Source organism: Varanus komodoensis, unplaced genomic scaffold (assembly GCF_004798865.1).
Source record: "Varanus komodoensis strain SLA01 unplaced genomic scaffold, ASM479886v1 scaffold93, whole genome shotgun sequence".
NCBI classification, from domain to species: domain Eukaryota; kingdom Metazoa; phylum Chordata; class Lepidosauria; order Squamata; family Varanidae; genus Varanus; species Varanus komodoensis.
In genome coordinates this window covers 1,148,002-1,173,649 of record NW_025336635.1, presented here as the reverse complement: position 1 = coordinate 1,173,649, position 25,648 = coordinate 1,148,002, and the positions used below count along the sequence as shown (strand labels likewise).

The 25,648-nt window shown below is 49.0% G+C and overlaps 1 protein-coding gene across 1 annotated transcript; it reads right to left on the bottom strand.

Annotated features, from left to right (window-relative positions):
- Window positions 1-533: 533 nt before the first annotated feature.
- Window positions 534-12,009, bottom strand: HAS1 (hyaluronan synthase 1). The gene is made up of 5 exons (XM_044418812.1): window positions 11,956-12,009; window positions 5,475-6,172; window positions 3,831-4,056; window positions 3,568-3,700; window positions 534-2,400 (listed from the first exon to the last, which is right to left on the bottom strand). The coding sequence occupies exons 2-5, from the start codon at window positions 6,168-6,170 to the stop codon at window positions 1,725-1,727; spliced, it is 1,731 nt and encodes a 576-aa protein (XP_044274747.1). The 5' UTR covers window positions 6,171-6,172; window positions 11,956-12,009; the 3' UTR covers window positions 534-1,724.
- Between the last annotated feature and the right edge of the window lie 13,639 nt (window positions 12,010-25,648).

Genomic DNA, 25,648 nt, shown 5'->3' with positions numbered 1-25,648 from the left:
ATAATAATAATAATAATAATAATAATAATAATAATAATAATAATAGCCAATTAAGTGTAGAAAAGTCCTAAGCTTTACCAGAGGCATGTCAACCCTTTAGCAGGGGGGAGGGGGAGCAGGGGGGGAGCAGGAAGCCGCAAGGTGATTATGGGTGGGAAAACGAGTGGGCCCGGGAGAAGAGGTCAACTGCCTAAGGAGCCTTAAAAGATCAGGTGTGCTTCCCACGGCGAGATTCCCCATCCCCACTTGAATTTGTTGTCAATTTTCATTTTTAAGCAGAAGAGCTGGGAAAGGGTAGTGGCTGAGGGGGTGGGTAACGATGAACCCTGGCATCTTGGCTTCCATCCAATCTCGGCCATAAACCCACCAGTGGGTTTTAAGCTTCAGCCCCACCCTCCTGTCTCAGAATTCTTGCTTACTTTACGCAGGATGTACTTTGAACACAAAGGCTAAGCCCTTTTGCTCTTGTATAGCAACATGTGCTGCTGCAGTTTGAAAAAGTGAAATAAATAAAAATAAAACACACCAAGGAAAAGTTTTCAAAATAAATAATGTTTTATTTCATATCATTTATTTATTTATTTATTCTAAAATCCTCATTTGATTCCTTCTATATAAAAATGTCATTAAATAGCCCTTGGTCTGTTATTAAAATAAGGCAAATAAATAACATCAAGTCCTTTACTGCAAGACAGTCAATATTGTGACAAAAAAATTGTGAGGTGATGAGGGGGCGAATTGAACCCTCCACTGAACAACAGTGTCAATTTCCTTTCCGGGTTGAGAAAAAGAGTAAACATCAAGGTGGATATTTCCAGCTTCTGTTGAACAACTGTAAACCTTTTTTGCTTTTGTAATCAAGTGTCCTTAAGATAAGAAGAGTGTTAAGGGGGTTTCCCCTCTCTTTCCCCCCAGGGGAAAAAAACCAAATCCTTTAATTGTGCAGAATTCACAGGTGGACATCTGATCTCCAGTTCCACAAAGGTGAGGGGGCTTCTTTCCTCTTTTCTTGGTGAATTCCAGCCTGCTGCCTGCTGCAACAGACCAGCAAACTTCAACAGCAGCAAACAGGCCAAACCCACCGTGTCCCGAGTCCCTGTTCAGCAGCTGCTGCATCTCGACTCAGAGCTGCAGTGGCGATTCAGTGCAATGAGACTGTTTCCCGTGCAAAGCAGATCCCTGTGTCAAAGCAGAACCCAGCTGCCCCAGCCCAGAGGTGGCTGCATTTTGAAGAGAAGAAGGCAGATGCACAGGTACTCTTGAAGGTAAAAACTCAGCACTAACAAATGAACTGAGCTGTTCTCAGGATTATTTCTGAGAACTGGAAAAAGACCAGCTGAAGCAGGAGAAGAGGGGCAACTTGTAGCCTCTCACATCTTGTTGGATAAAACAAATACTCTCCCTGAGATACAGGCACCTTCGGGCTTTTGAAACATCACCATGCCCTGGGTTCTAGAAGGGAACTTCAGGGAGTCTCTACCTGATGGGTGAGCCACCTTGTGGAGGGAAGAAAGAAAAAGAAACAGGAAGAGAAGAAGGAAAGACACAGGGCCGTCACCCAGAGCCGTGATCTCCCACTTCTTGTCCTGCAGAAACTCCTGCTAGGCTGTTCTTTGCTCCTACGACTTGTACAACAACCCAGAGTGTCCCAGTTCCTAGCTCCTCGTGGCCTGGCATTCTGCCTCATAGGTTGCAGGACGCATAGTCCTTTCCCTTGGCCCGGTTCACACCTGAATACTGTAGAAATTGGCTCGCTTCCGGCAGCACCTCCGTACCCACACCCAGTAAAGCATGATCATGAATGTCCAGTAGCCCAGATAAATGGCCGAGCCAATGAGCAGGTACCAGATTTCAGTCTGCTTGGCCTCGGTGGTCCAGTCGGCCAGGGCTTCCAGACAGATGGTGTAGATCAGGCCACCCAAGAGGAGCAAGCCCCAGATGGAAAGGGGCAGCAGCGGGATGTAGTTCCCCACCATTTTCTTCCGGCCTGAAGTGCCCCAGCTGCTCTTGTTCATGGTCGCGATGGCGAAGTACTTGGCTGGGAGCAGGCCACCCATGTAGAGCACGGCGTAGAGCGACATGAAGATCATGACGGGGTTCCTGCGCAGCCAGCAGGCGTAAAGAGCCTTCACACAGGCCACGAGCTGCACGCACAGCAGCACCCACAGCACGTCCCAGAGGTTCCCCCCGTAAAAGAGCCGCAGGACGGTGGCGGTGACAAAGAAGGGGAAGATTCCGGACACCACGGACTCGTAGGTCATCCACAGGTGGTGCCGGTGCCACCAGAGGGCGTTGTAGAGCCACTCGCGGAAGTAGGATTTGGTCCAGCGGGTCTGCTGTGCCAGCCACCGCAGAAACAAGGCCGGGGTCTCGGAGTAGCAGCGGGAACGGGCGGTGTACCTGGCCGAGGGGAAGGGAGGAGGAGGAGGAGCAAAAGTTAATTCTAGGAGGACCTGAAGTGCACCTGCTTTCAGCCTCATGTCCCCTGTCGTGGCTCACTAGAGTTGGAATCCAAAAGGATGGAGGGTACCAGCTTGGAGGGAGGGAGGGAGGGAGGGAGGGAGGGAGGGAGGTGTATTTTGACAAGGGGGCCCTGGCAGGGAGACTGCAGCCACGGGGCGGGGGGGATCAGAGTCCCCCAGCCTCAGAGAATGGCAATATTCACCCTCATGGGGTTACCGCTGGTTTTTCACAGTATCGGCCGTGGCAGTGAGGAAAGGAGATGAGGGCTGCAGATGGGCTGGGCTGGGCTGCTTTAATTCTTTGCTGCCAGTTTTCTCTCTTTTACTCTTGGCTGGAGTTTTGTTTTCATGCCTTTTTGTTTTTAATGCAGAGTGCTCCATTCAGGGAACTGCCGGCATTGGGAGGTTTAAAATGAGAGAAAATATAGCAGTGGGGCTCAGTCCTATGCATATTTAAAGGCCTACAACTCCCAGCATGCCCCAGTCAGCCACTCATTTGCCCAGAGAAGAATGGAGATTTGGTCCTACAGGCTTTTCTACATGAGGCATTTATCATGCACGTCTCATCCCCTTCTGAAGGCTGTTTACGGGTTCTTTAAATAACCTTGTGCTAGTTTTGCTTCTGTACTAATCATCATTTCCTTTCCGTTTTTCTTAGAGCAGTTCAATTTGAATATTTAATTGAGAAAGTGAAAGAAAATGCCATTTCCTTTTCTTTAGCTGTGCTTTCCCACTGTACCACAGTGCCTCCTAGAATTTAAGTAGTGCAAAAACAAGAAAGGGATCTTTCTCGCGGATGCTCAGTTCTTAATGCTGCACTGAAAGTGCGAGTAGAGAGCGCCAATGAACCTCCTCATGTAGAAAAGCTCTAGGCCTTCCCAGCCCAAGTTTGAAATCCCCTCCACGAGATCCAGGTTTGAGGGCTGCAGCCCCCAGAAGCCATCGGCAGCAACGGCCAATGGTTAGGGCTGCTGGGCCTGACGGTCAGTGCACCTGGAGAGCGACCTTCCGCACATCCACGGCCCTGCACCTTGGCCCGTCAATCTGCCTGCCGCACTCCTCCTCGCCTCCGTCCCCCAGAGCTCCAGCACCCAGGCGTTCTTACTTGGTGGCATAGCCGATGCTTAGCATCCTGTTGGTGAGGTGCCTGTCATCCCCAAAGGTACAGTGCGTCCCCAGGAACTTCTGGTTGTACCAGGACTCGAGGAACTGCTGCAGGAGGTCATTCCGATACAGGCCTGCAGGAGTCAGCAAGGGGAAGAATGCGGTTAGATGGGTGGGAAACGACCGGACCGAACCCGCCAGCCCTCACTGAGAAGCCTGCGCTTCCTCTTCTGAGAAGGGAGGTAGGGCTGCGGGGAGCCTTACCCAGGGGCCCGCTGATGCAGGAGACACAATCGAAGTAAGACTGGCAGGCGCGTTCAATGTTGAAGGCCATCCAGTAGCGCAGGCTGCTCATGAAGCTGATGTAGGAATCGGAGAGGTTGAGGATCCGCACGTCCCCCCCAACGGCCCCGTAGCGCTCGTTCGACTCCAGCACCTTCACCAGTTCCAGAGTGGCCTGGGGCTCCAGCTTGGTGTCTGAGTCGCAAACCTGGGAGAGGCCGAGAGATTTAGAATGAGGAAGCAGCCTTTTACCCCAGAACTTCCCCAGAAGGGAATCGTGATTACAGGGCAAGGGGGAATCAGCAACTGAATTCTTGCTTCCGAGGGCTAGTTCACACTTGCACAGTCATTGCTGGATAAATGCAACACCGAGCAATGACTTGTATAGCGTGCAATGCACTTGAAGTTTTTTATGGCTTTTCACAGCTCTGCCAAAACCACAATGCTCCCCAGGGGTTTCTATTCACATAGGGACCACTAGTCACAAACTATAACGCAGTGAGAAGTACATGCCAAATGAACCAGTGGCAAAACCAGGGAATATTTAAAGGACCCCTTATTAAAACAAAGCACATTTCCATCTTTGGCAAGTGTGGTTCAATAGAGGAAGAGCCGGAAGCGTGTGCACCAGACCACCGTGCTCAAGCGCTGCCTCAGCATGTGCTACTCATCAGCTGGCGTGAAGTAAACCATAATTTCTCTACTCGCTTGCTTTGTGCATAAGATGGAACGATCGATGTCCAGCTGTGCAAAGAGCAACATGTGAGGAGGAATGTGACTTTCGTGCAATGGTGATGGAAGGTTGAATAGAGAGACTGAATACGGAACTCAGTTTGCCCATGGCCTTGGCAGGCCAGCCCTTCCACCGCTGGGGGCACTCCAGATGTTTCGGGCTACAACTCCCAGCATTCCTGAGCATTGGCCATAACAGCTCGGGCTGACAGGTGATGCATTCTTAGAGAAAGCAAACTTTTATAGGTAGCTCAGTAATCATGATTCATGATTGTATCTCCTAAGGTTTGCTAGTGTGTGCACAAAGTAAATATTCTGCATGCAGAGAAGTAAAACTGCAGCCATTTCTGCATCCAACAAGATGCTTTTGGGGAACATGTGGCCCTCTGGATAGTCTTGGATTCCAACTCCCACCAATCTCAGTCAACACAGCCAAACGATTAAGGATGATGGGACTCCCAGCCCAAGAGTATCTACAGTAGCCTTCCCCAACCACATGTGCTGGAATACAACTTCCAGCATCCCCAACATTTGGAGGACATCAGGCTGGGGAAGGCTGTTTTTGGAGGCTGCAAACCCCCCATCCCCGCAAGAAGACCGCAGTGTCCTGTAGCCTTCACTTTCACAGCACAGCAACCCAGCCGAGACTTTCTTAGGCTCTGACTGTCTTGCTTCCTTTTTAAAGAGTGCCTTAGCAAACTGGAAACCAATCTGGAAACAGAGGCCGAAAAGGACAAAGGCAAGTGCTGCTAGGAGAAAGGCAGAGGAGCACTGAAGTGGTGTGGAACGGCACCATGGATGTCGCCTCGAACTGCTCAGAGGAAAAGCTGCGTGTGACAGAGAAGTAGCTAAGACAACACAGGCAGACCAGACCACAAGGACACAGGCCCTTACCTGGACATAGTCCACAGAGTTCCCCAGGGCCTTGAAAGCCGTGTACATGACTTCCCTCTTCCCACCCCATTTCTGCATGATGCAGACGCATCTCTTAGTCCGGATCAGCTCCTCCACAGCCAGCTGCCCAGGGTCCTCCATATCTATCTCGCTGTAGTCAGACGGCTCATCCCCGGCTTGGTAGCCGCTGTCACCTTCATCCACATCCAGCTGAGGCTGGTGATGGTAGTTGTTCTCCCAAATGTAGGTGCCCACATCCTCTCCGGCAAAGACCTCCTGGAACATGTCCATCATGTATTTGTCCTCTGGGCTGTTGCCATCAATGACCATGATCACCCGCAGCTTTTCCGGGGGGTACAAGGTCCCCTTGACCGACTGCAGGCACTCACGGAGGTAGGCCGGGTCCTCCTGATAGGCAGAGATGGTGAGAGCCACCGTCTTGGTGTAGCTGCAAGTGAGCGAGTCCCTCCTCATCTTTTTGTGCTCCAGGAAGGCGAAGAAGCTCTGGATGACGAGATGCGAGGCGAGGAAGGCTCCGTAGAGACCGAAGGCCATGATGTGGTACTTGTCGGCAGCCAGCTGCACACCCGTGATATAGGCCCATGCCAGCACCGACAGGATGAGCAAGGCAAAGCCGATGGTAAGTATGCGCCGTCCAGTGGAGACCAAGACCTTGGGGGCTTTAGCTGCATCCATCCCTGGAAAGAAGAGCCAGGAAAGTGAGCAAGGAAGGTCGCTTCCAAGGGTACTGATTCTGCAGTTCTCAACAGGCCAGTGAGTAGATGAGAATTGCAAAAATTGTGCCCAGTACTGCAATAAAGTATTTTCTTAATAAGACAACAAACCAAGTTCCTGGTCCTGATGAACAGGAATAAGCTAGAACAGCATGAACAATGCTCGGTAAACTCTCAGAAGCCAGCACGATCGCTGACACAGAATGCCCACGATCGAGGAGCCTGAATGCCTGCATTGCTTTTTGGTGCTTTGCATGGCTTTATCACCATTATCCCCATTTTTATCCCATGGTATTTGTATCCTGCCATCTTCCCCGCAGGAAACCCAAGGCAGCGTATCCAATTCTCCTCTTCTCCAGTTTCTTCACAACAATTTTGTGAGGTAGGTTAGGCTTTGAGAGTTACGACCTCAAAGTTGTCCTCATGCTTATGGGCAGCTAAGGACTGGAGCCCAGACCTCCTGAATCTCAGTCCAGCACTCTAAGCACGGCATGAGCAGAGGTAGAATAAATGATTCAAAGGGACGTTTAGGGACATTTCCCTCAATTCGCATCTTTCACAGAGATCAAGTCATTCAGCAACCTTAGGTGCAAGCCCAGATCCACTGGGTGCAGCTCTTCTTCAGGAACCTATTCAGCTTCATTCCCTGCAGGCCGCGCCGCGATGCATGGCGCCTGACTGGGCTCGGTCACTTTCCCTGCTGTTCCCACAGAGAAGCGGAGCACAGGGCCCCACCTGTGCATTTCAAGGGCGGGAAGGCCTGTGAGGAAGAAATGTCCCTTCTGCACTGGGTGAGGCAGCTTGGGGATTTCAAGAGGTGTGTGCCAACTCCTCTAAAGGGCTTCAGGAGCTCACGTGCCCGTGCTGGGGCAGAGACTCAAAGACTTCTCGCAAGTGCATTGGCTATTTTGTCCCCTCGTGCCCTACGCTTGGACATAGTCCCACAGGAGACGTTGCCTTCTCTTCTGTCCACCGGCACTGATGTCCTGCAACAGCAGCGGTTGGACTCGAGGGCCTTCCTGGCCCCTTCCAACTCTACTATTCTGTGATTCTCTGATCTTACTCACACTGGACTTCTGGCGTCTGTGGGTAGGATCTGCAAATGAGGAAGATGCACTGCCTTGGAAGCCCAGAGACAGTTCTAATGTGTGAATGTCTACATTTATGTTATTTATTACTATTATTTATTCAATTTCTATACTGCCTCATAGCTGAAGCTTTCTGGGTGGTCATCCCCAACCCTGTGCAGTGCAATAAAATGCAATGCACAAACAAAGACAATAAAAGCATTATATTGCAACGCAAAATTTAAAACAACTCAAACAACTAAAGCCAATTTAGTACAACTAGACCTGTGAAAAGGGGAAAAATACATAGCAAACAGAAGTCCTCCATATGCCACTTGTTGTTTTTAGTCGCAAAGTCGTGTCCAACTCATCGCAACCCCATGGACAACATCCCTCCAGGCCATCCTGTCCTCCACCATCCCGCGGAGTCCACTCAAGCTCACACCAACTGCTTCAGTGACTCCATCCAGCCACCTCATCCTCTGCTGTCCCCTTCTTCTTTTGCCATCTATTGTTCCCAGCATTAGGCTCTTGTCCGGGGAGTCCTTTGTTCTCATTAGGTGGCCAAAGTGTTTGAGTTTCATCTTCAGCATCTGGCCTTCTAAAGAGCAGTCAGGGTTGATCTCCTCTAAGACTGACTGGTTTGATCTCCTTGCAGTCCAAGGGACTGGCAGGAGTCTCCTCCAGCACCACAATTCTAAGGCCTCAATTCTTTGGCACTCAGCCTTCCTTATGGTCCAGCTTTCACAGCCAACTGGGAAAACCATAGCCTTGACTATATGAACTTTTGTTGGCAGGGTTATGTCTCTGCTTTTTAGTATGCTGTCTAGCTGCCTTGAGCCCTTTGTAGGAAAAAGGCAGGATATAAATAATAATAAAAAATAATAAATAAAATAGATTTGCCATAGTTTTCCTCCCCAGGAGCAAGCCTCTTTTAATTTCTTGACTGCAGTCACATCTGCGGTGATCTTGGAGCCCAAGAAAATAAAATCTGTCACTACCTCCATTTCGTCCCCACCTATTTGCCAGGAAGTGATAGGATCAGATGCCATGATCTTAGTTTTCTTAATGTTGAGTTTCAAGCCAACTTTTGTGCTCTCCTCTTTCACCTGCCTCAAGAGGCTCTTTAGTTCCTCTTCACTTTCTACCATTAGAGTGGTATCATCTGCATATCTGAGGCTGTTGATATTTCTCCTGGCAATCTTAATTTCAATTTGTGATTAACCTAGCCCTGCCTTTCTCATGATGTGCTCTGCATATAAGTTAAATAGGCAGGGCGACAGTATACAGCCTTGCCAAACTCCTTTCTCAATTTTGAACCAATCAGTGGTTCCATGTCCAGTTCTCACTGTTGCTTCTTGACCCGCGTACAGGTTTCTCAAGAGACAAATAAGATGGTCTGGTACTCCCCCTTCTTTAAGAACTCGCTACAATTTGCTGTGATCCACACAATCAAAGGCTTTAGCATAGTCAATGAAGCAGAAGGAGATGTTTTTCTGGAACTCTCTAGCTTTCTCCATGATCCAGCGTATGTCACTTCAAAGCCATTAAATGCCTCAACACAAAGGGCAGTCTTAATCTGGTGCCAAAAGGAGAGCAGAATTGGCACCATGCAGGCCTCAATGGGATGATCCTTCCCTGCTTAGGGGCTTCCACTGGGAAGGCCCTCCTCTGTGTTGCCAACTTCTGAGCTTCCCTCAGCTGCAGTTCTCAGATGAAGGGCTCAGAATTTGAGTGCAGTGCCTAGGTAAGGCACAGTGAGAGCTGAAGGTAGCTTACACCATCTTCTTCTGCATTTGACCCCTACAAAACCCCAGTGAGGTAGCTAGGCTGGGAGTCAGCGACTGACCCAAAGACATATAGTGAACTGCATAGCCCAGTGGGCCGTGGGACTAGGACCTTCAGAGTCCCAGTCAACCCTCCAACCGCCATGCCACCTACCGCAAAGGAACCTCTATGGGTCCAGGGCTCTGCTGTGGTTCAGAGTAAAGCCCAGTAACACCGGCTGAGAGGCAACAATCTCTCAGGGCTGTCCTCAGGAAAAGGGCAGCAGAGCTGATGGCTCCAGAGGAGTGTGACTGCTGCTCCCAGAATCAAGACTTTGCACAACATCTCTCTGCTTTGAAGGAATGTCAAACTAACCGTCTGGCAGGGGCTCAGAGTAAAGCTATAAAAATTGTTACCAAGGCCAAAGGAGGGGCGTTTTCAAAAAATATAGGAATTGGCACGAATGGGTCATTGAATAAATAAATGACAAAAGTGCTTGACATGGTATGTGCTATTACTACACACCCCTCAACGACTGGAACAAGAATCTCCTATTTCCTCCACTCGTCTGTTCTGCTGCAGAGCACCAAAAGCTCTTTCCACCTGGCAGCTTCCACTTCAAAGCTGCAACCGTAGAGAGTGGGCCAGGCACGGGACCTCAAGGCAAGGCGGCTAAGCCCACGGGCCCAACGCGCCACCCTGAAGTCAGGTGCGGTACTGAGTGAAGGACAGCCATCTATCTTCCCCAGCAAACAGTCAAAAGAGAATGGGTTAGCTCCCCTTTCATCTCTAACCACTGTCCCTACTGCTCCTACCCCTCCTGTTGCTAACCATCACAAAGCAACACTGCCAAAAAGCTGAACAAGGCACATGGAAAGTACACTTGATTGTGTGGGTGTCAAGCACATTTGTCTGGGGTCTGAAGAATCAGCAAAGTGGAAGCAGATTTTTGTAAAGCCACCGTGTTGTGGCTGAAGTCCATGGTAACTATTTATGATACACCATATTGTGCAAGAGCGCTGCCGTCCAATCGCGACTCGACTACAAACACGGAAGGTGTCCTTGGGCAAGTGTGCTCAGCCTCAGCTTCTGCGCTGCAACACTCAGTTCATAGCGCAAGCTTATCTCTTCCAGTATTGTTGTAAAGTATGCCAAGGCTGGATTTAGGAGGCACGACTCTTTCCTCCCCTGCAGCCACCCTGCCCAACCTGCATGCACACCTGGAAGTTAGAGAGGCAGTTCTATAGGAAGAACCGTAGCTCAGGCAGGTGGATTGCTGCAACTTCACCCTATTACTGATCTATCTGACTATCTATTTATTTAAAACATTTGTATGCCGCCTATTGTGCCATGGCACCTCTGGGAGGCTCACAGTCATAGGACAAACACCATAGTAAGACCAATTACAACAATTAAAAATATGATGCAGATAAAATACAGATAAAATACAAAACAGAGGTTTAGTGGCATCAACTATTAAAATTCTTTTTCTAAGGTAGGTCTTTGCTTGGCATTGAAAAGAGCCTAAGAAGGTGCCAGGCGAATCTCCTTGGGAAGAGCGTTCCACTGACAAGCCAGACTGTCCGTGGCTGCCGCAGTCAGTGAACCTGCCGGATGACCTGGGACCCCGGGCTGGGCATGGCAGCTTCCCTGTCAGTGTTGTTAGTCTGGTGTGCAGTTGGCTGGGCTTTGGGCAACTAGCTATAATCAACCCTGGCAGTGGTGCAGGCCAGACACAGTGATGTGCCACAGGTTGAAAACATGCCTGTTGGTGCCAGGGGGGAACACGGGATCCTGCCCTCTGTGGAGTGGGACATTCTGATCTGGCAGCGCTGCTCCAGATTCTCCAGTGGGTTTCTAGCCCCACCTGGACTGAACCTGTGACTGCCTGCATACAAAGCAGGTGCTCCACCACTGAGCTATCCTCTCTCTCTCTCTCTCTCTCTCTCTCTCTCTCTCTCTCTCTCACACACACACACACACACACACACACACACACAGGCTATTCTAGGATTTCCCATCCTCTCTATTGCACTAACCACTAGACGCTCCTCCCTTCTGCACACTGGCAGTGACAGTCAAGAGTCACAACTGTTTTTCATTCATATCTCATGTTTTACCACCTCTGTTGCTAAAATAAACAAATGCAGTTTTTGCCTATATGAGCTCTGTGTACACCAGCCCAGATGTTTTGGACTTCAACTCCCATCAGGCCCAACAGGCTTCTCCAATAGCCAGAGATACTTGGAGTTGTCGCCCAAAACATCTGGCGGATATGTATAGGTGAAGGCTAGTACAGACACTCATTCTTTGACCCCAACAGATCCAGTCTAAATATTCCAGCTCACAACTGTTAATCTGGATTAGGATTCAGAACTGACACTTGTGTGTACATTAAAAGGAACACGAAGGGGAGAGCTGGAAGCCATGGTTCGCCACCTTGTCTGCCACGACCAGAAGGGGAACTTTTAAAGCTGCAAAAGGTTTCCACTAAGTCCTCTTGAGTCCCCACATATACGCACCTCTCCCTCTTGGTGTGGCGGCAGGACTGCATTCATGTCCTGCTTCTCTGGTGCCTTACCTTTTGAGAGAATAAAAAGGAGAGCTACCGGAAAGATCACTTGTAACGCAACAGTACTAATGCAGATGAAGCGGATGGACCATCCCCGATATACAATGACTTATTCATATCTACGCCATGGAGGAAGAAGTAAATGCACTCTGCATGTGCTCAGGGGCACGCTCCTCTTCTGACTTTCCATGATGCGAGTTAAGCTCCCGCACTGAACGCGAGGCGCCCGTGAAGGCGCAGTCTGCCCACTAGCCCACACTCCCCTCCCAAAGCAAGGGAGAGTCTGGCTCCCCGTCCGCCACCCGCCCCCGGTTCCTCCCCGTCCCCGGGTCTCCGCTCACCTGCAGCCCTGAAGCGGCCCGAGCAGGATCCGAGCGAGCCGCAGGCAAATCTGACCGCGCAGATCTCTGGCGGGGGGACGTTTTGAATCGAGAGGAGGAGGAGGGAGGCGGTCTGCGCCTTGCGTCAAGCTGGGCTGGGCCCCCCTCTGACCTCATCGGGATCGCTCACTGCCCGGCAATGCGGATTCGGGACTGGGGTGGCTACCCAGGCTCGGGGTCAGCCTGAAGATCGGGAGGGGGCCAAAAAGTCGAGGGGCGTCCATCCGGTGCGCTGGCCCTTTAAAGACAACATTGCAAACTTTTAAGCACTGTTTGGAAACCAGAAAAAGAAAGAGAAAAAACGGGGAGAGGAGAACATTTAGGTTACCCCACAGCCCTCATTACAACCGCACCCACCCCACCCCACCCCCGGCTACAGGCTGATTTCTCCCCCCCCCCCACCTTTCCGGAAAGACGCCCTTAGCTCTTTCTCTTGCACACTTTCCGTTAGAATGTCCGCGCTGTCCTTTCGCCTGGGGCTTAATAAGAGCCGGGCTTTCCATGTTGGACGAGGGTGCGTCTGAGAAGGTGCAGAGTGCGTTTCAGCCAACCATTAGAGGAGCGAAGCGCGCAGGTTACAGCGGGAAGCTTCCGGGGGAGGACTTCGTTTCCACAGCCTTTCTTTTTAATCCAGTCCCCGAGCTACCTGTCCTTCCCGTGGCTACCTCGTTTTCTTTCTCTCTTTCTTTAAAATGTTTATATACCATCCGCTACCGAGGTCTCCGGACGGTCTTACCGTTTTGTTTTCTCCGCACGAGAGCAAATGCGCAGAATAGACGCACCCATGGAAACGTTTGCAGGCTGTTTTATGTGTACTTACTCAGAAGTAAGCCTAAAGTGGCCACAGGTCCTTTAAAAAAAAGAAATCCCATGTCCAGTATAAGCTGGCACCTGAATAGCAGACTGGCCAGGTAGGCACACAGGTGAGCTGCCCTGGTCCGCACTATGATGAGATGCACTGCATTTCTATTCCAATTATGGGTATTTATCAATTGGCAGATCATGCATATGCAAATCATGCTGCCTTTTCTTTTTTAGCTAATACTTTCCTGTAGTTTTGGCAATTCAGCCTAAGCCCCACCACATTCCGTGAGTTTACTTCTAAGTAAGTGTGTGTAGGACTGCGAGGAGAATGCAGTCAAGGGGAAAAAAGTCTGAACATTAGGCAGAAAATGAAAGATCCCAAGAGACAAGAGGATAGCTACTACTAAAGTTCCAGGAAATTATCAGACAAGGACCATTCCTTCTGGCGGGGGATTTGTATGTTGCAATCAGGGATGGACTTTGGAAGAAAAGTCTGGGTGGGGAAATCCAGCTGTGGAGCGGTGGGGAAGGGAGGAAGGAGAGTCCGAAGGCTCAGGCTACAGTGTAGGACCCGGCGGGGAGGACCGGATCAGCTGAGGGTCTGAGCCGGGCTGGGGTGATGACGTAGAGTTGTGTTCTTGATAATTGCAGGATGTCCCGTGGTTGAAAACAACCCACAGCCTCTTGCACGGGGCAGGGGTATCTCTAGAGCAGGCCCAAGAGGAGGCCGAAGTGATGTCCCTTCCTCCATTGCACGTCCAGTGGCATCTTCGTTCAGTGATGGGATAGCTTCCTTCATCACCACACCTGAAGGCAGGGAGGCTGTTCAGTGGGTGTCAGTTTGGGCACATGTTCTGGGGGTGGAGAATTTCCGGGAAGCTGAGGAGGGGCAGCCAGGTGGGGTGGTGACCAGCCAGTACCTCCTCTCTCTGCCTAAAGGTCGGGCACGCACTGTAGTGAGATATCGCTTCTTACATAAGTCCGTTTCAGGTAAGAAGACTCAAGCTGCAGTCTAATATGTGCCTAATCAAAAGCAAATTCTACTAAGTTCAGAGGATCTCACTCCTAGGAAAGAGGGAAAATGTTTCAGCCTAAACGCTGTATTAAATGGAACATCTCCACCAGATTTCCTGACTGCAGTCATATTTTTCAAAGCTTTTTGTTGTTATGTGCTATCAAATCATCCCTGACAGCCTTTTCAGATATAGATTTCTGGAATTTTCAAGTGGTCAGGAAGGAAATACAATAGATAACCCCCCCGCCCTCAAAAGGGTGGGACCACATTTATGCTGTAATTCTATCCACAGTTAACTGATGGTTGGATTGCACAATTTCTCAATTAATTGATTAAGGGTTCAATCCTTGGTATGCTTAAAAAAACACATTTTTAAAAAGAACTTTCAGCATTCCCCATCTGGCTTTGCTGGGAACTGCAAGACTTTTTGCCTGCTGAAACATGCATAGGACTGGACCTCCGACCCTTTTGGTCTATTGAAAATTTCCCCCCAATTAAAATAAAGCAGCTGCTTTATTTTAAATGGAGCAATTGTTTTTACGAGAAGTTCTTGCCAAAGCGATGAGTGGCAGGGCATATATGTATACCAGAAGAACGTTCATTTCCTCTCTTTCTCTCTCATAGTGCCTTATACAATAAGTAGGCCCAGTCTCAAGACAAAGTTTGCTTTTTCCCTCTCAGAACATATGCAGATTTAATAGATTACTTTAGTCAAACACAGCTCATTAACCGAGAATGTCTTTAAACTGAGCAACAGCCTGGAAAAAAATCACATTACAGTTCAAATTAAAATCTTGCTTAACATCCAAGACATCACGAATATGAAAATCCAAGCTTTTCCTTGGCTTAATTTCTGGTTTCTGAACTCCACCTCAAGTTTCATCATGTTTGCTAAAGAAGGCCTTAAACTTTTCCCCCTTGAAAGTGTGTTCTTAATACAAAATCATAGGTGAATGGTGTCCATTGTTTATTTTTATCTCATTTCTCTACTGCCTAATTGCTGATGCTGCCTGGGAAGTTTGCAGCAATTCAGAAACATGGGTCAGGTATGGATAGTAAATGTAATATTCAAACGCAGCCCTCACTATATGGCAAAAAACTGTAATTTCGCTTTTAAAATTAAATGCTGCATGTTCTCTGCTCTAAAAGACACCCCCCATCCCCCCAGAAGTCCTGATGACACACAAAAGTGAAAATGGGGGTCACAGCATTGTGCAAAGAAAAGAAACTGTGCACAGAGAGGAATGAGGGTACAGCAGGCAGTTTGCTCTCCACATTTGACCCACGTGCATCCATTGCGAAAGGGGGGGCACGGATGACCCTTCAAAGCAGACTTTCCCACTGTGGTGCCCTCCAGGTGTCTGAGAGGCAACCCAAAGCATTCCTGCGAATCGGCCCCACTGCCATGGGCTGGCGGGAGTTGTTACTCTTACATTACTGTTACATCCTGCCTGTCTTCCTCTTGTGAGGGACCCACAGTAGCTTGTGAGGTCCTCCTCCTCTGCATATTATTGTCATAACAACAGTCCTGTGAGGTAGGTGAGGCTGAGAGTCCATGACTGGCCCAGAGTCATCCAGTGAGTTTCACGGCCAGATGGAACTGCACCTCGAGTCTCTGGAGTCTCGGTCCAGCACTAAAACCACTGCATTACAATGGCTCTCAGTCAAAGTCCAAAGCAACTGAAGGGGACCAGGCTGAGAAAAGCATCTTTAAGAAAAAAGGGAGAATGTGTCCCGGTTTCTGCACTGCGTCCTTTCACAGGGCTGCTTCAACCTTTGCTGACTTGTTGTGATGAAAGTTTAGAATTTATGTCACTGACACAAAAAGCAGCCTTTAGCTAGCCTGATTTTATGTGCTTAAAGGGTGTCTTGTCTACTTTAAATAGTGGCTCTCTGCTCACAGATTCAGCCCTCCCTTCCCAGGTAGCTCTCAGGAGAAGATGGAACCAAACCCAAATCCCTTTGTGTTACCGCCTGGTTGTCCATGTGTGCACCTCACCCAGTCAGACAGGTTACCGTCAGCACCTGGCATGATGTGATAGCTGCCAGGGCTCCCAAAATTTCTTCCAGGGCATTGGCAGGTGGGCAGAAGGGTCCCAACTGGAAGTCTCAATTTCTCTCAGTCCCTGTACGTGTGTGTGTGTGTGTGTGTGTGTGTGTGTGTGTGAGAGAGAGAGAGAGAGAGAGAGAGAGAGAGAGAGACAGCAAGAGCAGAAAGCTTTTTGCTGAGGCAAAAGTGTTGCTCAGCGCTTAAAAGATCCAGAACCCAGTCCTAAAGGGTACAAATCTGCATAGAAGATACCTATGTCAACACAGAACCAATGGATAAATAACGGGTAAAATGCGTTTGAATGTGACTGCATTTCAGTGCCAGGCCAGCCAATCAACTTCTCATCCAAATCCTCTCAAACAAACACATTCCTTAATTAATTTGCACCCTGGCTCAGATCATCACAAACCAATGGAGAGAGGCACACACCCGGCACGAGCTGAATTGCCACGCAGCAAGCTCAGTAGCCAAGCTCTTTGCAGTGCCAGCCCACCTCAACCATCGCCTGCCTGTGTGGCGACTAAGTTAAACTTAAAAGAAAACTCCCGTTCTCCCTGGGAAACCGGTCCAGGCCCGGGGAAACTGATTTGGGTGAGGGCTCCACAGGCGTAGCCCCGCCCTGATGGAGGGCCCCCTCAACCCTGGAAGCGGCTGGAGAGACGGCATTGGCTTTGCGTGGTGGCGGAAATTGCTGGGGTCCACCCTGGGGAGCTGGAAGGGATCTTTCCGGACCGCCTCAGAGTGACTGAGCTGGACCACACACACATGGCGCCCGTGGCCAAAATCCGTTATGCAAACGAAAGGGCTGGGTGGAGCAGAAGTTGTGGGGCAGGGAAAAGGCACCCACTGGCAGCAGGACTGGAAAAGGCGTCCCTTGCTAATTCCTCCCTTTGGCAAAACAGCTGCTCAGCCATCATTACCACGTTTTCAGCGGTGGCCAACAAGCCTCCCGTACCTCTGTCTGCAAGTCACATCCAGTGGAAATTCTCATCCAGGCCGGCACCCTCCGCCTCTTTCGGATTGCAGTTCCCCTAATTCCCTGCTGGGGAACTGCTGACTGGGAATTCAGGGACTTGAGAAAGGCCAATTACAGGTGTCCAGGCTGCTGCAGGGAAAGAAAAGGAGAATTTTTGCCACGGGCCAGCAGTTAGCATGGCAGAACGTGAAGAGCGACAGGATTGAACTAAACGTGGGAAAAGGGCCAATGTCTGTTCGATATCTGCTTCGAAAGCCCGAGGATTTTTGGGTTCTGCTTTTAGTTCCATGTGAAAAATTACCCGAAAGGTTTTCTTTTTCACAAGCTTCCTCATTAAAGTGAAGCATGTAATCCCCGGGGCTGCACAGAAAAGCCTTGCTGTGATCCTGCAATTGACATCTGGGATTTAATTTTGGTGAAATGGTTTAATTCCTGGACATCATTCGCTAGTGAAACCTTCATCCATTTGACTTTGCAGAAGTCTCCCCTGGCTTATGTCACCCCACCTCAGATTCTGACACATGGAATTTCTCTCCAGAGTTTGTGGGGATTAGTCACCTCAGAAGCTGGCCTGCGAAGCCTCGATCGGTCCTTCCCAGCCCTAGGCAGCATCTTCGCCTGTGGGTCAGCAAAGGGCAAATTCTGTCCAGGCCAGGCCAATCTGTAACTTCCAGTTGAAAGGGCTTTTCCTGCGATAGGAGTGTCCAGTCTGATAGCAAGGAAGACCAAAACCAGGCAGATCCAGGAGCTGGGAGCTGCCCACGCCTTCCTGTGTTATCTGAGCTGCCCTGTCAAATTTTCCCTCCTTGCAGGACTCTCCTTTAGTGCAGGATGAACACATTCCGGTTGTTTTAAAACCATGTGAAGAGTATTTCCTTAGGGGAAATAATGATAATAATATTGAAAAACAACAAACAACAGTGCTCAGGCATCTAAGAGCTAGGCTGGGTGGTCAAAATTGGCCAGATAAGAACTGTAATTGTGGTTTGCCAGAAATCCTGCTGATGGCCCTTGGGAAAGACAACAGACTGGCTGTGACTTGTCGCTCCTTTCCTTGTTACTAATGCTCTGTCGGCCTCAGTCGTTCCCAACCTGGTACCCACTGGATGTCTCAAGAGGCTCCGTAGCTCAGTGTGGTGGAGCCTCCGTCCTGTATGCAGAAGTCCCAGGTTTGATCCGCCACAGAGCCAGCTCAGGTGGGAAAAGTCACACTGCCTCAATCCCCAAAGAGCTGCTGACAGTCCAGAATGGCAATACAGGGCTACATGGACCAAGGGTCTGAATTTATGGGGCTGTGCCCTATGCTGGACTACAATTCCCAAGCAGCTGTGGATGATGGGAGTTGCAATCCAGCACATCTGGGGAATGACAGTTTGGGGAAAGTTCCTTAAAGGGTCTGCATTTGACAACCTTTCCCCCACCCCACAAAGCTCCTGTTAGATTCCAGTAAACCATCACTTTTCTCCCCATCTCCTGAGGAAAGGGTTCTGTCCAACATGGATATCCCATGACCTGCCTTGCTCAAATCATTGGCATGCGCACCATAGAATCATAGAAGAGCAGAGTTGAAAGGGACCAAGGAGGCTGTCTGGCCAACCCCTACTGTTGCAGGACACCAATTTGCACCATCCCACTCAGATGGCTGTCCAGGTACTTTTTGAATGTCTCCAGTGTGGGAGAGCCCACCACCTCTCTAGGCAGCTGGTTCCACTGTCATACTGCCTTGACAGCAAGGAAGCTTTTCCTGATGCCCAGCCTGAATCTGGGTTGTCACAACTTGTATTGATTATTGCGTGTCCTATGTTCTGGCATCAGCAAGAAAAGATCTTGACCTTCCTCTTTGTGGCAGCCTTTGAGGTACTTACTGAGTGATATCATGTCCCCCCTCAGTCTTCTCTTCTCAAGGCTGAACATGCCCAGTTCGCTCCATCTCTCCTCATAGTGCTTCCAAACCCTGGATCATTTTTGTTGCCCTCCGCTGGACCCTTTCTAATTTTTCTGCATCTTTCTTAAAACTTGGTGCCCAGAACTGGACTCAGTATTCCAGGTGAGGTCTGACTAGTGAGGAGTATAGAGGAACTATACTTCTTGTGATTTGGAAGCAAGACTTCTGTTAATGCATCCTAAAATGACATTTGCTCTTTTGGCAGCTACATTACATTGTTGGCTCATGTTTAGCCTACTGTCCACAATAACACCGAGATTGTTTTCTTTTTCAGTTCTGTTGAGCCATCTATTCCCCTTCTTGTATTGATGCCTTTGGTTTCATTTCCTCGGTGGAGGACTTGGCACTTGTCCTTATTGAATCTCGTTCTGTTGCTTACAGCCCAGTGTTCAAGTTTATCAAGATAGCCCTGGATCTTCCATCAATTTTATTTACTTGCAACTCTTGCTGTCTACTCTAACATCATCTCTAAGCAGTTCACATAGCAAAGCATTAAAAATGCCCAAAGCATTCTGGAAATACTCAACCAATAAACCAGCTCACGCCGACTGCTTCAGTGACTCCATCCAGCCACCTCATCCTCTGCCGCCCCCTTCTTCTTTTGCCATCTATTGTTCCCAGCATTAGGCTCTTCTCCAGGGAGTCCTTCCTTCTCACTAGGTGGCCAAAGTATTTGAGTTTCATCTTCAGCATCTGGCCTTCTAAAGAGCAGTCAGGGTTGATCCTATCAGGGTTGGTGGTTGAGACCCCATTGCTGAGGGTGTTCAAAGATAGGCTGGACATGCACATGGGAGGCATGTTGTGAGCAGAGCCGGCTGGAGCCGGGGGTCAGACTAGATGGCCCAGGAGGTCCCTTCTGACTCGCTCTGTTTCTATCTCCTCTAAGACTGACCGGTTGGATTGCCTTGCAGTCCAAGGGACTCGCAGGAGTCTCCTCCAGCACCAACATTCAAAGGTCTCAATTCTTCAGTGCTCAGCCTTCCTTATGGTCCAGCTTTCACAGCCATACATTGCAACTGGGAAAACCAGAGCCTTGACTATACGCACTTTTGTCAGCAGGGTGATGTCTCTGCTTTTAGAAATGTTTAAAACTCACCACACTTTCTGCCTCCTAGTGCCATTTTTGCACTTCACCTTTACTGGGAAGGATGATTTCAAATGTTACCCTCTTGACTTACGGTAAGTTTCCTGGAAGCCTTTGGAGTGGTTTTGTAATGAAGCAAATAAATGACCAGGGTCAAAACCGGATGGTTAGGAAAGCTGGGAGAGGGACTCCCTCCTTTTCTCTGGGAATAGGGAGTGGCCCAACTGCCTGCCTGCCCACCCACACACACACAATGGATGCCCAGGTAAGGCTCCTTGCCAAGTCGTGACCTGTGGAGCGCCCCGGACTGGGCTTCACATGCTTGACCAGTCACTGCCCTCAGGTGATTGTCAGTGGCTCCGCTTGGCTCCGAACGCATGCCAGCCCGCCCCTGCTTATCTTTCCTGCTGCCTCTCAAGCGACTGGAAGGGACAAGAAGAGGAATGGGGGAGGTGAATTCCCATGCACTGGTGTGACCGCATGAATGTGTGTACGCGCATTTCCCTCCTGCGCCAACTGGGTGGCCAGGTGCTCCATTTGACTGCAGAGGCTTCCCCGTTTGAAGGGCTGTCAAGAGGAGAGAAGATGCAGAACCGAAAGAGAGCCCTGAGCGGGCCAGTCGCCACGTAGCACCTGGGCAGGAGGCATAGCCGGGCATTTCAGGCCCGCGCTGGAGTTTTCTCCTTGATGGAGGCTGCTGCATGCTGACTCCATGGCAGTAATTTTTTCTAAAGGCCCTCTGTCCATACGCTTTAGCATATGTCCCCTTTTCTGGGGGCTGGCTTTAGGAGTGGTCTTTCCCCCTTCACAATGATGCACAGGTGGAGACGCCAACACTGCCTCTGTGATGCATATCATGACTTTGGAACCTGCTCCCCAGAGAAGTGCTCCTGGCACCGATGCTTCCTTCATTTCGGCACCTTTTTATTTTTCCAACACTTTAAGATCTGATTTTTCCTACCCTTTGAACTCTCAGCAAATACACAAGTCTCCATTGTGTGAAATAACTTTCTCCTCACACTAGTTTAGTTTTGAGATGGAAACTGTTTTCTGGGAAAAAGGAAGCTTAACAGGATTTATCCAAACTGACTTGTTCGTGTCACATAGCGAAACTAGTGGCAAAGGGAGGATTGTTGGGAAAATTTGGATAAATTTCCCAACAACAAGGGAATTTCCTTCCTTCTTGCCAGAGCAAGACCAGAAAAGATGCCCAGCAACTGGCAAATGGTGCTCCATCCCGATTTCAACTCCAGCGCTCCATCGGGGGACCTCTGGAGGCTGCAGCTGATGCAGGTCCACAGAACCACACGCCGCCTGCAGCGCGCCGCACTCAGTCTGGAATCCCCAGGTGCCAAGATCCTGCACCCCAGTTCAGAGATGCCTCTCCACTCACTTTTGCCCCTTTGCTCTCAGTTCCTTAAACTGCCACTGGCCTGCGACCAACAGTTCTTCTCAGATGCGTGTCCTTGCCAAGTTATGTCCATCAGTCACTTCCTATTCCTTGAATCCATCCAGTGACTAAGAACTGAGGCAGGGGCTGCTATGCACACCCAGTTTTTTGAATAAAATGGTTCTCCTGGCACTCCCAGGTGCCCTGGGAATCAATGACATGACTAAGGCACTCCATTATAAATAGCCTATTCAGAGCACAAAGTTGTACAACCCCAGAAATACCTCAAGCTGCCAGCTCAAACATGGGAAGATGTTTCCTGGTCTTTTGCAGATAAAAACAAAACCTTTGACTGCACTTGCAGTGCCCCTGGTCTCACACCAAGGTTTGTTTGTTTATTTAAAACTTTTGTATGCTGTCCCTTATGCATGGCATCTCAGGACGGCTCACAATCCTTAAAATCAAAATACAATAAAACTACATCTATAAATAACATAGTAGCAATAAAAATGTACATAAAATCAAAATCAAAGCAACTGTTAAAATGTTGAAAATATTAATTTTTAAAATGACGATTAAATAAAAAGGTTTTGACCTGGTGCCAAAAAGAATATAAACTTTAGTTTATAAGGCTTAGTGCAGCCCCTCCGATAATGCACAGCAGAACATGGTATATTCTCTTCATTTGTTTGGCTCTTCTGCTCTTATCATTCAGGTGCCCCCAGACCAGAGGGCTTCTCATTCGAGCAATCAAAAATCAGTCTGCAGCAATTCCAACTTTTCTTCTTCAAGAGTTTTTTCCCTCTTAAAATAAGTCAGAAGCAACAGTGGGAAAACAGAGGAAGGCCACAAATTGAAGCCGCTCTCATCTGGATCCTTAGAAATAGTGAGAGAGGCAGCAGCGATGGCTCAAAAAAAGCCTGACTGGGAACTCACTTGCTCTGCAGTGGATGCTGCTGAATGCAGAGAAACGACTTCTTCTACAAAGGAACAGAGAAACAGAGCCAGTCCGAAGGGGTCTTCTGGGCCATCTAGTCTGACCCCCAGCTCCAGCCGGCTCCACTCACGACATGCCCACCATGTGCAAAGGTAAATTTAGATCTTTTTACCAAGACTGTGTACCAAAGAACAAGTAATATCCCTGGTAAACTGCAGCACTGACCACACTTCATGACTAAAATGCCTTTCCCATGTGAATTGTTCTCTTGCAAAGCGTTGCCCTTGTAGCCTCCTCACTGCAAAACGTGACTTCCAGGGAACCTTCAGGCGTTCCTTTGATGTTTTTCAGAGGCTGGAGAGAGACAAATATTTTGATGCCTGCTGCAGAGGAAACACATTCTGCTCCCCTGCCACGGCAGGAAAAATTGGGGACTTTTCTGTGATCATGTGTGCATCATTCCCTGCTCTCAGTTCTTTATGGGTTCCTTTAAAGATGTTGTCTCCCTCCACTTTCACTTCTGTGCCTCACCAGTACTTAATGGCAAGGAGGCAGATTCTTCAAGCCGGGAAAGTGCAGCATTTAACCGCAGAACCAAAGAAAGCGGGATTCCCTTTTGTGTATTTGTGCTATGCCAAACCCCGTAGCACCACCTAGAGGCCATGTAATGGAAAAGCAGGAAAGGAAATGCTGCTTGGATATCGCTCGGTGAAGACCAGCTCTGGCATGGATGGACTCCATGAAGGGAGCCACGGCCTTGAATTTACAAGGCAGGTGCAAGGGCTGTCATGAACTGGAGAGCTTCCATCAAAAGTCCCAGACAAGGAATATTGCTTGAATATCAGTTTTGCAACACAACCAAAAGAAGGTGCAGTGGATTAACAGCCTCAGGTAGAAGGTCATATTAAAAAATTAAGTAAACTAGGTCACTGGTCATTTGTGCTTGTGTAAAGGTATCTTCAAACCTGTTTTCAGGTTGCACCAGCTAAAACATATCCAGAGGTGTCACCAGGTTGAAGGAGGTGGGCCTAAAGGAAGGCAGAAGTACGTTGAAAAACTCCCCCTAAAGATCCCAATCATGGCCAAATGCTTTTTCAGAGATAGCATTACCATGGGGAGGGGATGATGGGTTATGTGGTCCTCCAGTTCGGCAGCGTTACAAGACCAGCCTACGTTATTCTAACACAGGGGGACAGAGCCTTTTTGGTCCCATGGGACCTATGCCATTTTTGGGGCGTGTCTCTCTCTTCCCTGCTTCTTTCTTGCTTCTCCTCCTCTTGTGGAATACTTTCCTTCCCGCTGTCTTTCCCCTTCCCCTTCCCTGTCTTTCTTTGCCTTCTAGTTCTTTCCCTCTGCTGCCTAACGCCATTTTTCTTTCCTGCTGCAGCGGCGTTTGCACCGCTTCTTGGCCTGAAATGTCCTTCCTGCCACCTCCCTGGACTTGCCCTGCCTCGCTCATCTGCACGACCCTTTCTGACCCCCAGCACTGCTGCTTTGGTGCAGGACGGCTTTCCTGCCACTGGGGAAAGGGGAGGCGAAAGGATGGGGTCGCCAGGCAGCCTGGTGGGGGGTCATGGCAGGCACTTGGACGGTAGGCATTTGGCTGACCAGTGCTCTAAGGAGAAAGAAAGGATTGGCCAGAGCTATTCCTAGTTAAGCAACTGGAGCACGGGTGGGCAACTCTGGGAACACTGAGAGCCATTCTGTCCCCCCCGCCCCCCAATGTCCTGCACCATGAGAAAATTCTTTTTATGGCTGCAAAACGGCATCTGGTAGACCAAGCAAGGGGCCAGCCAGATGGAGCTTGCAAAGAAGCCATGTTCGCCCTTCCCTTTGGCACTTGGGTGCCACTTTTCTTTTAACGACTTTTTGGGAGTGCAGAGCATGTTGCAGATGGGGACCGGGGTGGGGGTCTGCTGGGGACAGCTTACAGCCCAGAGGCCTCAGGTCGTTCGCCCATGAAATGCAGCATGGAGAGCTCCGGAGAGCTTTTCTCTCTTTTCTCTGAAGGGCAGGAAGCCATGCTGTTGGGTCAGAGCTGGCCTGGCCACCCTGAAAAGGAGTAGCAAGCTTTACAAGGCCTCCTGCTCTCGCGCCTCCTGTTCAGAAAGTCACTTGGACAGAGCAGAGGAGCAGGAAAGAGGGTTCCTATATTCAGCTCCAAGAAGTACCTTGGCCTGACACTGCTGAAAAAAATGAGGAAAGAAACTTGGTGGCAGTATAAACAAAACAGAGACCTATAAATAGTATCAATATAAAATCCACAACTGCCATTAAGATTTAAGATTACGTATGGTGCACGTCAGCACAGAAGGACTTCATTCAGCCCATCCTGAGAACTCCTTGATCAGAACTCTGTTACCTCTGATGAGGGAAAGGCGAAACCCTCACAAGGAAACATGCCTAGTTTCCTTGAACTCTGAAATCTCTTGCAATTTATTTCCAAGAAAATAATATGCAGTGTGTCAGGCTCTTCGGTCATTTTTAAAGATGGGTCTCCATCCATGTTCTGTAAACTGTCCCAAGACATCTACGTATGGGATAGTATAGAAAAGCTTTAAATGAATGAATGGATGAATGTTCATATGTTTTGCAAAGTACAAGAAAGAGGCAGGTCCCTGCCCCGAGGCTCATCCAGTCCAAATCTGACTTGAGGGGAAATGGATCAAGCTGGAGGAGGCAGGAATCAGTGGGCATACGTGCATTTGCATTGATGTCTGATTGTACCAACTGAGATTTGGATAACTGAACTCTCGAATTCCCACATTCTTTTGTCTAGCCTTCACTGTCAGAGATAATCACCACAACAGAGCCATAGGCCCTCTTGTGGTGTCCCCATATCTGCCCCTTTAAGAAGCTCTAAGCTGCCCCCTCCTCTTGCACAATAACTCAGCTCTTCTGGGAATATGCCTCGCACACCCATTCCCTCCATGTCTTCACTTCTTCTAGACATCTACTTCCGTGGCATTTTGGGGGGACAACTCCACGCATGCAAACAGGCAACTATGATTTCCCCCATCACGCTGCCTTCCCTGTTACATTCCCCAGAACGTCAGCCCACAAGTTTTGTTAAATCCAGCCCAAATATGGTTTTGAATCACAGAATCCCTTCCTGGAGAAAGACATTCCCTAACCTTTCCAATTAGCTTGTTTGCTGGTGACTAACATTTCACCTAAATCTATTTCCCTGCTGATTTACAAGTCATCCCACCCCCAACTAACTTTTATGGATAGGAAGAACAATTGTTGCATTGATGCTAAGATCTAGTTAAGTATTTAATAACCAGCAACACATTCCCCTTTTAATCTTTTGTCAGTGTATCATTCGCCTTAATCCTGGTTGGAACAATTTCTTTCTGAATCCTTCCCAAATTCAACATCCTGTTTGAATTTGTGGTCTCTTAGCTGTTCATTCTCTCTCTCTCTCTCTCTCTCTCTCTCTCTCTCTCTCTC